This window comes from Salvia hispanica, chromosome 4 (genome assembly GCF_023119035.1).
Source record: "Salvia hispanica cultivar TCC Black 2014 chromosome 4, UniMelb_Shisp_WGS_1.0, whole genome shotgun sequence".
Classification (NCBI taxonomy): Eukaryota; Viridiplantae; Streptophyta; class Magnoliopsida; order Lamiales; family Lamiaceae; genus Salvia; species Salvia hispanica.
Window position 1 is genome coordinate 46,878,516 of NC_062968.1, and position 12,593 is coordinate 46,891,108.

The window sequence follows — 12,593 nt, forward strand, 5'->3', positions numbered from 1 at the left end:
TTTTGGTTTTTCTATTTATACACTATATTTGCTCCATTGTTAATACTCTTCCACACAAACTCTCACTCTCAATCCTCTAGCATTTCAAGACTTTTTGAGTTCTATGGATTGGTTTAACAGCGACCAATGCCAGATGGACGATTTCGTGAACTCCCAGAACTGGCAAGTGCCGCCGACACCCGATCCAGATGAAACGCCTAGTCCCGGGCTGCCTACCAATATGGACATGGAATCGCCAGTTAGCACTGATGAGTACGCTATCAGCGATATGGAGCCCGCTCAACGGAGGGGCAAGGGCAAGGGCAAGGTTGCCGATGAGGATGGGCCGAAGAAGTATAGTCCGCAGGAGACAATGTGGCTGGCCAAGAACTATGTCGACGTCTCCGAGGACGCTATGGTCGGCAACCAGCAAAGCGGCAAAGTGTTCTGGCAGCGGATTGCAGATAAGTACAACGTTGGTCGACCCGAAGGCTCGTTCGAGCGTACCTACGTGAAGCTACGCAAGCATTGGGGTCGGGTACAGAAGGAGATTAACAAGTGGAATGGCAAGTGGACTAACATAGTCCGGATGTGGCCGAGCGGGCACAACGAGATGGACCTTGTGGACAAGGCCAAGGCAGATTACTTCGTTGACGGGAAGAAGCACTTCAAGTACTTCGATGTTTGGAAGCTTGTCGAGAAGAGCCCGAAGTACACTGGTGGGGCTGAAGCGGCAGCGAAGAGAACCAAAGTCGCCGCCGGGCACTACACTTTGAGCGAAGGAGGTCCGCAACGTGACAGACGATGACTTCTTCCTCTCTTCTCCTGGTACTGAAAGCCGTCTGATGGGCACAAAGGCGGCAAAGAGGAAAGCAAAGGGGAAGGCAACTGCGAGCTACTCCGCTATGCCGCCGCCGCCACCCAATCCTTCCTTAGACAAGATATCAGACTCTATGTCGGATATGAGCATCACGTTGCGGATGGGCCAGCTGACGGAGTTGACATCGAGGGATACCTCGAGAATGTCGAAGTACGAGCTCGAATTGCACCGTGAGATGATCGAATACCTTCGTGCACAAATGAAGAAAAAGTAGTTCTTTTTCCTAGGATTTGTAATTGTCTTTTTTCTAGGTTTGGTAATTTTCTTTTTCTAGTATTGGTAATTTTTTTTTTCTAGGATTTGTAATTTTCTTTTCCTATTTTCTGAACAATGAATTTTCCCGGTTTTAATTGTTCAACGTATTCTATTTTACGATTAAAATATGTTATGAAATGAATAGTTATGGCCTGAGTTGTGGCCTGCGGTGTTAATGAAGTTGTGGCCTGGAACCCCTAATTTGAGGGAATGATGACGTGGAGGGGACTTGCGGCCCAAATCCTGGACAGGGTTAAGGATGCTCTTAGCACCTCATGGGACAGGGAAAATTGACTATGGATAATGTCTTTTCATCCATCTCCCCCCACTGCTCCTTCGGTAGTAGTGGCTGGCTTTATCAGTTGGCCGGACATAAACAACCAATATCTAGACTCACTATCTCCATATAGCAAAACTAATTTTACCATCAAATTCCTCAATGTTGAATTCCGTCAATATTTTTGATAAAACAAAATCTCGGTTCAGTATTCCGTACTGACCCACCTTTTCTATTTATAGGAAATTAATGCATAACTTGTTAGACTTTTCAGTGTGAACTCATTTATGAGTAGCCACAATGTTGAAATAATAATCCTAGAAGTATAAGTAGATAGTAGGTGTATTGACTTGCAATTCTTGATTCCAAAATGGAAGAGCAATCCAACTAATCTCCACCTTGATCTCCTTTGAATGATACCCGCTAAGTCCAAGTAATGATCGAATTTAGTAGCTGGAAGTGATTTAGTTAACATATCTGCAGGATTCTCTCCATAGTAATACCTCCTGCATCAACAATATCACGAATAAAGTGATATTTAATATCAATATGCTTGGTCTTTAAATGATGTTTTTGTTCCTAGTCAAGTGCACAACATTTCGATTGTTGTAAAACACAACAAGAATGTCTTGTTGTAGACCAAGTTCAGTTACCAAGCTACGAATCCAGATAGCTCTTTCACTCCTTAAGTAGCAGCAAATATTCTGCTTCAGTGGTGGACAAAACTACAACAGCTTGAAGTGCTGAATATCAACTGATAGCATTACCACAGAAGGTAAAAATATAGCCTGAAGGAGACCTCCTCCGACTTAGATCTAATCTAAGCATCTTCTGCTCAAAGGTACACCATTTTTTTTTTCTTTAGTGATTGGATTATGCTTTCGTTTTTGGCTGTTATTGATATTTCTGTGTGGGATTATACAAGTGTAGATTAAGATTATAATGGTAATGATGGAGAAAAAGAGAAGCAAGAAAAGGAAAGAGGAACGGAAAAGAGAAAATTAATATTTTAATAAAAAAATAGAGCAAACAGACTAATTGTTTATGGTTTTGATGTATTTTTGCTCAATTTTTTTTAAAATAGTGAAAAATAGCTCATATGATATTAAATTAAAGTGTATGAACTTCATATTTTATTTTAAAACGTTACGAATTAAAAGTGATACCTTGACAGAATTCGCGTACCAAAGAAGACAGTTATCTATTTTAAAAAATTACACTTTGAAAAGACATTCTAAAAATGTGTTACATTAAAGGAATATTTTTATGTTACGAAATCATAAATAACCTATTTTTTGAATCATAACGGGATTAAACCATTTGCTATATTTTCACCAACCATAATAAAATAAAGAAATGTCATAAGTTATAATTAATTGAAAGGATGGATTAGGTGGTGGACTGGCAGTTGAGCCAACATATATGGAAAAAGGAACATTCCAAACTTGGTTAAGAAGTGGAACTAGTTATTTACCATATAGGTTAATAATAGCTATTGCTTATACCTTATCATGAATGAGAAATATAAAATTCTCATTCGCCACCCCCACACGTATATTGATACGCAGAAATGTGTGATCTTATTTTGTGGGGGTGTATATAGAGTTGGTTGTGAGGTGGCGCTAGATGATTCTTCTTTTTTTTTGAAGATTATTTTGATAATTGATAAATTTATACAGTATAGACCACCAAAATACTACCATTAACATAAACCGTAAGTGTTTTAATTTGCTTAAAGGTTAATAAATATTCCAATTTTATTATGATACAAACTTGTATTTGCACAACGTGAACTACTACTCCATAATTTTAATAAATAGATCCACTAAAATTGACTACGTTCCAACAAGGTTGCTATGAAACACACAAGGATATTGAATCACAACAGCAGCCACACTCACCTACTACCGCTCAAACACGTGCTTCCAACTAACCCCAATTTCTAATTAAATTTTCTTGCCGATTTCTATCAAACTGCATGATAGTGATCGATTGTTTCCACTTTTTCTCTCTTTCACCGACTGGCCGTGTATACTATTAATAATACTTACTCACTCCGTCCCAGAGTATTAGACTCACTTCTTTTGGGCACATGATTTAAGGAATTGATATTTAAATAGTTAAAGTGGAGAGAGTAAATTATGAGAGAGGGAAAAAGTAGGGGAGAAGAGAGAAAAAAGTAGGTGAAAAATAAAATAAGATAGATGCTTTTTGCTAAAAAAGGAAATGAGTCTAATATGTTGGGACATCCCAAAAAGGAAAGTTGATCTAATGACGGAGGGAGTACTAAAATACAGGCCTTCGCATTCTCGATAGTGATCAAATTTGTAGCAATACCGGCCGGTGGTGGTCCATAATATATATATTTACGCTTCATTTTGCGGTCCCAATTTAGGCAGTATTAGGATTCAAATAAAACATGAAAGCTCCAAAATAACGATCCCATAAAAGTAGCAATATGCAGATGAAATATAGGAGTAAATATTAGTACCAGTTTTAAGGCTTTTCATTATGAATATAAATTCAAACAGGATATTTCGTCACTTTTCTTTCCAAATCCAGTATACTTTTCCCAAAACCTAATCACAGAAAATGAAAGCAAATTAAGCAATAGCATCTACATGATGATAGCTGGCAAAAATTAAATACAATGTTGATAATTAATTTTTTTAGAAAAGGAATCATTCATTAGTAGTAAGGGGAGTGAGCAAAGATTTATTGGCGAAGAAGGCGTCTAAATTCCCCATCACAATCTTGAAGGCGTCGAAGAAGGCTTCCTCGGTGAAGGCCCCGCGATGAGGCGACAACACCACGTTGTCCAGCCCGAAGAGCTCCGACGGGACACGTGGCTCATTCTCGTAGACATCCATGGCTGCGCCGGCGATCTTGGCGTCGACCAAGTACTTGACCAGTGTCTCCTCATCAACAATGGGGCCTCGCCCTATGTTGATCAGGATGCCATTCTTTCCTAGCGCATTTAGCACCTCCGCGTTTATGATGTGACGTGTTTTATCGGTGAGCGAGCAACAAATTATTAAGATGTCGGATTGCGATGCGAGGTCCACCACCGTCGGATAGAAATCGTAGGGCGCCGATTGCTTCTTGGTTCTTGAATTGTATGAGACTTTGCACCCGAACGCCTCCACCCTTTTTGCTAATTTGGTGCCGATGTTGCCCAAACCTACTATTCCAACTCTTTTGCCTCCTACCTGAATTTATTCCAATTTCAATTATCGTCATTACTCCTCAATTTTGACAACATCCACAATGACTTTCTCGCCACATGACACCAGTTGTTTTACATAATTACACAATTAATTAAGTCTGCTTGACTTGTCTAAGAAATGTAATAGAAAGTGATTTTTAAAAAGAAGTACCTTGCGACCGACCGGGAACTCGGGGGTGAGGGGCCAGGAGCCGCGGCGGACAAAGGCGTCGGCGCGGCTGATGCGGCGCAGGACGTCGATGAGCAGGCCGACGCCGTAGTCGGCGGTGTCCTCGGAGAAGACGTCGCCGGTGTTGGTGACGGAGATGCCGCGGCGGTGGCACTCGGCGAGGTCGATGTGGTTGACGCCGGTGCCGTCGGCGACGACGAGCTGGAGCGCCGGGAGCTGGAGGAGGAGGTCGGCCGTGATCCGCGTGACGATGGCCTCGCAGAGGATGGCGCGAGCCGACTGAGCGTGGTCGCGGAGGTACTTGTCGAGGGGGAGAGGGGACTCGAAGGCTTTGAGGACGTTGAATTTGGCGAGGAATTCCTGCTCGAACACCTTGAAGAGGAGGCCGGGGCGGAGGACCAGGAGGTCAGGGCGGTCGCCGTTTAGGTGGTGGTGGAAGCCGTTGGTTTGGGGGTTGATTTCTTGACCCATTTTGTGTGGAATGCTTTGGTTTCAGTTTGAGGGAAGAATGGTGGCGTTTTCCTTGCTTTTGTACTTGTTCGCCATCCCAACTACTCGTTTTCTATTGTTTATATATGCAATTTTCGGGGAAAATTTAATATTACCACTACACATGTGCTTCAAACTTGGAAAAGTATGTTCATATCTCTTTTAATCTTTTTTTTGTTATGAGATTGTTATTTAATAATTGAAGCGGCAAACCTAATTATTTCATTATTTGATACGCCAAAAAGAGTGGATCGAGAAATATTCTGTCTTGATCTGGTTAAGGAGTAATATTTGTTTGAGGCACAAGGGAGGTCATTTCTATATGGGTTTTTGGAGGCTATTTATTTATACCTAATTGCCTACTATCTATCACGAACCCATTGACACCTAACCATTAGTAACTACCAAGATGTATGGTTAGTATACTTGCTGTAAGTTTTAAATAATAAAATCAACATTAACAGAGAATCAATTTTATTTATTTATTTCTAAATATGTTTTCGTATGAATTGAGTTTTTATTTTTTCTTATATCTTTTAGATCAAGACGTTGAGTAGTAGTACTACTTCAAAAGGAAAAACACAATGTAGTAGTAATAATTACTCCTATAATAAGTAGATATAAATAGATTAACATTGTAGAGAAAGAAGACATGAATATATGATCTAGTAGTCTATCCAAATATATTGTATAAGTACAGATGTACTAATACCTAGGAATTGAGGAAAACTATATACATGTATATCGAATACATTTATTATTGTCATGCAAGGTCAAAAAACTGGGGACCATGACAAAACTGTGCCTGGTGCCCGCTTTGAAGAAGAATAAAAAAACCATAGTATTTGGAGTTCGAATACTCTTAATACGAAGTATTTATTTAAAGTATTAAAATGTAAAATATATATATGTATAATTATAGCGCTATCAAATGTCCACGATGCATAGGATCCGATAGTTTCCTAATAAAATGCGATTAAGTAATCGGTGAGTATTCAGATGGGTAGCTAGGGTATTGAATTAAAGAAGTTCGGTTGGGCCAACTGACGTGGCCACGGTTCGTAAAACCGCCGGTTCCGGTTCGGAACCGGCGGTTCCGGTTCATGACATGCTTGAACCGTAACCGGCCTGGCTATGACGGTTCCGATTCCGGTTTAACCGGCGGTCACGGCGGTTCCGGTTCCGGTTAATAACCGCCGGTTTTTCGCGGTTCCGGTTCAGTTCCGGTTTTTTTTTTTTTTTTTTTTTTTTTTTTTTTTTTTTAAATCTTATAGTTATTACTTCTAAATTCTATAGTACAATTCAAAGAGAAATTGATAACGATAAAGAATTGCAATTTTATTGATTTGAAACTTTGAATGTAAATTTCTACAATACAATTACAAGTTACAACTTACAAGTTACAAAATACAACAATACAAGTATACAACTATACACTTGAATTTAAAATATAGATACAAAATTACAATTTTAAAAAAATATATTAAAAGTAAAGTTGAAACAATTAGAAAAAAAAAAAAAAAAAAAAAAAGGAAAAGGACTTGAGCTCAACTTAAATTTAAATTTTGAAATTCAAATTTTGAAAAGCGGTCGGAACCGCCGGTTTTTAGTCGGCGGCGGTTTCCGACACCTTTGAGCCTACTGCTGCAACCACAGCGCCCTACGCCTGCAACCCTACCCCCCAGCCGGCGGTTTTGTGTCAGAAACCGCCGGTTTTCCGACACGAACCGCCGGTTTCGACCGAAAACCGGCGGTTAACCGTCCTTTTCCGACCCTACCCCTGCAACCCTACGAACCTACCGGCGATGACCATTTATTTAATCGGTTAACCGGCGAACCGGTGGTTAACCGCCGGTTACGGTTTCGAATTTTGTTGAACCGTAACCGAACCGTATGTCGAACCGTAACCGGATTTCGAACCGGAACCGTCGTCCGGTTCCGGTTCCGCCGGTTCACAACCGGCGGTTAACCGGTGGGCCGGTTTGGTTTGGCCATGTCTAGGCCAACAACCTCGTGTATCACATTTTATATTTCTGTATTACTAATTGTTTTTTAAAACAAAGAAATAATTCAAAAACAATTCCTTATTTCTATTTAAAAAATCATTTTATTTGTTTTTAACTCAAATACAAATTCCCCAAAATCATTTTAACTCAAAATCATTTTATTAGTTTTAATTTATTTCTCTTAATGCATCTTTTGTTGGGTTCTTGTTGGGTTCAATATGTAGCCGTTTTAATTTTCTCAAGAATTAAGACTTTATTTAGAGCATTCTCAACAGTTTCCCTAAAACCTCCCTTATTTCTCCCTAACTCCTGTCACATCAGCGCCACATCAGCACCATAATTTATCCCCAGTTTTTAGCCAACTTTTAGCAAACTGCTCCAATGGTTTCTCCTTTATTTCTCCCTTATTTCTCCCTAACTCAACATTTCATTTTTACATCATCACTAATTTAATTGTTTTATTTTTGTATATAATAAAGCTAGCTAATTTAATTTATAAGACAAAACAAATAATAGTAATAAAGTTCGTTGTATTAAACACGGGTAAACATTACAACGACGAAAATTAATAAAAAAAATAGTACAGGAATGGAGAGAGAGAAAATAAATGAAGAGAGAAAAGGAATGAGGATGAGGAGAGAATGAAGAGAGAAAAGGGATGAGGATGGGGAGAGAATGAAGAGGTGTGTATTTATAGGGGGGAAATTAAAAAAAAAAAAACAAAAAATATATTTTTCGCCGAATTATCGCCCACAGTGGTCGGCGATAATTCGGCGATTTTTCGCCGGTTGGCGATAAAACGGGAGGAAAAATCGCCGAATTATCGCCGACCTCTCCCATTGGTCGGTGATAACTCGGCGATAGACGGTGGAAAAACGCCGACTTTTAACCGGCACCATTGGGAGTGCTCTTATTGTGAGTAACAAACTTTTATGTTTCTAATATAAAAAATTCATTAAATTTAGTTCATAGATGAGTGGACAATTTTATTAGCATCATTAGTCCATAGCCATATGGTATAATCATATAGGAAGGACTTTTGCATCATTCTTTGACACTTTTACCCTTTTAACTATTTTTTGGACAATTTTATTAGCATCATTAGTCCATAGCTATATGGTATAATCATAATGGAAGACTTTTGATAATATATCTCCTAATATGGGAGTGATCAATTGCTAACTAATCATTTAATTGCTAACTATAACTAATTTAAGGCTATAGGATTTTAGAAAACGTGTGGTCTATAATTTGCCACGTGTCATTTTTGTTTTTATTAATAAAATAAAAAAGATAAAAAAAACTCCAAATTAGGGTTTTGGATGAAAATGTCAATATAGTGTTTTGAGAATGTCAATACAATGCTTTAAGAATGTTAAGCCATTGCTTATATTGGCATTCTACATGTATTATATTAACGTATTTTATATAGTATGTTGACATTTCTGCTGTACGAAAAAATTAAAAAATTTTGATTTTTTTTTCAAATTTTGACATTAATACCCATATTGATATTTTTTGGAATTAATCCTATGGTCTTATTGACGTTTTTCGTTGATCGTATTGACATTTAGAGATTAATGATCTAAGCCCTTAATTTGAATATATAATGGCTATTATTTAGTTGTAGTTAACAATTAAGTTATGAGTTAGCAATATAACACTCCCCTCCACAAATATATAATACTTCATTCGTCCAATTAAGTTTTTGATAATATATCCACTAATATATACTTGATACTTCATTCGTCCAATTAAGTTGAGTTGTAATTCTTTCAGGAATATCTCAACAAAATTGAATTATTTTTTTTTACTAAAAATAAAACATTTAATATTTTTCTTAAAACTCCTTGCCATTTACTCTAATAGCTAGTTTTTAAAAGTAACACATGGATTTGATATAAGTAAATGGTCATTTTTGATAATTTTAACTCTATTTAAAATATTAATACATACAATGAAAAATTTATGCAATAATTAAAATATTTAATGGAAAAACTAAATTCAAAGCCCCCTTATATGTAGTAATAAAATAGGTTCCAAAAAGTTCAACGTATTGTAAGTTTAATAATTTTATTTAATTACACTCAGGAAAAATATTATTTGAATTGGTAATATTTAGCTCCATTAACTAATAATTCATTAGTTATATATTCCAATAAACTAATTAATTGACTTTAATACTACTTTATACTATGGAGAGCATTAAGGTTCAAGTAACCCTAAAATGTTAAGGTCAAATGTATTTTCAGCTTTAGGATTAACTGGATGGACAGTTCAAATTTATAATATACATCCTTCTCTGTGTTACATTATTATGAGTTCCGAATTACGTTATAGGGGTATTTTAAGAACATCTACTAAATCAGACGGTTTTCAAAATGGAAGCTCTGAAATAAGCGTCAATTAATTTCAACCAAAGCAGCCTATTCGACACAAAACCTAGTTCCCTAAAAATCTCTACACATCCAACCCTAGTCTTCTTGTTATCACTACATTCCCCAACTCTCAATTTATCATTGCCGGCCCTAGATGATTCCTTCTCCACTTTGCACGGCAGCGGTACAATCGACCCAAAACCCTTTACAGACTTGGCTCAGTCATAAATTGGGCGTTTACAATTTTGAGGTGATTGAGGTTGTTTTATTTTGCACCGTTTTGCATTGATTCGACTAATATAGTACAAAGTAGGGGTGTGCATTCGGGTTTCGGTTCGGTTTTTCGCCCAAACCGAACCGAACCCGAAAAACCGAATTTAGGCTAAAATTGAAACCGAAAAACAGAAAACCGAAAAACTGAAAACCAAACTTAAAAAACCGAACCGAACCGAAAAAAATCGGAATTTAAAAGAAAAAATTGAAAAATCGAAAAAATAGTATTTTTTAATATATTTAATTTATTTTATTTTATATATACTAATAGAATATAAATGTATATAATTTAAAATTAACATAATATATATAATACGTATTATATAAAAATATATGAAAAGAATATTATATATATATAGGGTCTTGTTAGGTTGAGATTTATGAACCTAATTGAGAATTGAGACGCAATCTCAGCCACTCATCCAGAATATTTGTGAAATGTCAACAGCATGTAGTTTATGTCAACTAGGGGGCGTAATTGTAATTTTATTAATTTTATTATTATTATTTTTTATTTTTTTTTATTTTTTTTATAAATAATTTCATTTTTTTTGTCAACTATATATACAATTCATGTCAACTACACATCAAATGTCAACAACTTTATTCAATAAATACTACTCCCTCCGTCCCAGTTTTATAGTCACATTTTGCCATAAAAGTCCGTCCCACATTTATAGTCACATTTAGAATTTTCCATATTTGGACATAAAATTTTACCCCATTATTCACTAATATTACACCCAAATGTCATTATCAATACAAAAATAAACCAAAACAAAAATAAAAAACCAAAAAGTCAAAGAGGGACCCACCTTCAACCAACTCACTTCATTTATTATACACTTCATCATCTCACTTCATTTATTACACAGTCCATCATCTCACTCTTCCATCTCACTTCATTAATTACACACTCCACCAATTCCTTAAAAACCCGTGCCCTAACTAATTGTGACTATAAATGTGGGACGGAGAGAGTATTTGACATGAATTTTACATGTAGTTGACATTATATTGTGTAGTTAAACATGAATTGTATATGTAGTTGACATGGATTGTACACATAGTTGACATCATATGTGTGTAGTTGACATGAATTGTGTGTGTGGTTGACATGGATTGTACACATAGTTGACATTATATGTGTGTAGTTGACATGAATTGTATATTTACTTGAAAATAAAATAAAAAATTAAAAAAATTAAAAAAAATTAAATAAAAATTAATAAAAAATTAAAATTAAAAATTAAAAAAAATATGTATTGAATAAAATATACCATGATATTACCATTCTGCCATTTCATAATTAATTAATCTAAAGATATTTTCCATGTGGAAAAATCTGGACCACTCATTTTTATTAAATGAGTGGTTGATATTGCATCTCATTTCTCAATTAGCATAAAAAATCTCAACTGATCACAAACCTATATATATATATATATATATATGATATAATATACTAAATTAATATAATAAACATATAGTATAATATTATATTTAAAATATAATTCAGTTTTTCGGGTTTTTGGTTTTTTTTTCGCCCGAACCGAAAAACTAAATTTTTTGTATTATTAAAACCGAACCGAAAAAATCGAACCGAATTTTAAAATTTCGGTTTGGTTCGGTTCAGATATTCGGTTTTCGGTTTTTTTGCTCACCCCTAGTACAAAGTTTGAATTTTTGGCTTACATTACTGAGATCAGTTGAGGCCTCCATTTTTCGACCGGATTAGGGTAATTTAGACATGGGATTTTCTCAATCATCTCCTATATATATATATTAGTTGCTCAAATGCCCGATTAGAATTGTCCAATTTTATGTTTACATCACCGAGACGATCCGTAGAATTTTCGTGAAAAGATTCAAGTTTTAAGGTAAAGATTCGTTTGTTGCTGGTAAGCATACTTTGTTTCTCTTGTTTGTATTTCATTACTGTACAAGGTTATGTACATTGATGTTCATTACTTGTAGTTGTCTATTAGTAGTTGTCATTACATTATTCAAGGTTGTTGTATACATTATTGCTTAGTCAGCATATCGCCATGTTTGTACTACGTTAATGTGAATTGTTGTGTACATTAATTTACATTATTTATCCCAGTTTAATACATTAAAACGGATTCATTTTGTAGTAATGTATGCCCTCTATGGCAATAATATAAACGGCATAAGTCTTCATATTGGTGTGTAGATACATTATTCATTTACATCATGTCTTTATTTTAACACATATATGACGTATATTGTTCAGTATGCGATTATAGTCTCACGTTTATTATGAACTTTTGAACAGGGTCGAAGAGGACAAGAGTAGATTATGAAGATGACTTTGATGATTACTCTAAGGAGATGGATGTAGAGAACATAGGGGACGGAGGTCATCGAAATAGGGATGATGTACTCTATTTTAGGTGAAAATGAACAGTGTAGCGTCATTTTATACTTCGTTAGATCGATAAATTGACGGGAGGAGATCTGCATGGATTTTTGACATAATTTCAGCTATGAATTTGAACAACCCCCTATAATTATGTTTAACATTTAATTAAATTTTAATATTTATATGGTATATGCTATAGTATTTCAGTTCTACAACTGATAGCTTTGTCAGTTCGCTTATCGGTCCAGTTTTTAAAATATCGAGAATAAGTCTAA

At 35.7% G+C, this 12,593-nt stretch overlaps 2 protein-coding genes across 2 annotated transcripts; one reads left to right on the top strand and one right to left on the bottom strand.

Annotated features, from left to right (window-relative positions):
• Nucleotides 1-103: 103 nt before the first annotated feature.
• Nucleotides 104-787, top strand: LOC125221227. The gene has a single exon (XM_048123353.1). It carries the CDS (start codon nucleotides 104-106, stop codon nucleotides 785-787), a length of 684 nt encoding a protein of 227 aa, XP_047979310.1.
• Nucleotides 788-3,856: 3,069 nt separating this feature from the next.
• LOC125185214 (glyoxylate/hydroxypyruvate reductase HPR3-like) lies at nucleotides 3,857-5,338 on the bottom strand. Its single transcript, XM_048081713.1, has 2 exons — nucleotides 4,769-5,338; nucleotides 3,857-4,600 (listed from the first exon to the last, which is right to left on the bottom strand). Exons 1-2 carry the CDS (start codon nucleotides 5,255-5,257, stop codon nucleotides 4,073-4,075), a joined length of 1,017 nt encoding a protein of 338 aa, XP_047937670.1. The 5' UTR covers nucleotides 5,258-5,338; the 3' UTR covers nucleotides 3,857-4,072.
• Between the last annotated feature and the right edge of the window lie 7,255 nt (nucleotides 5,339-12,593).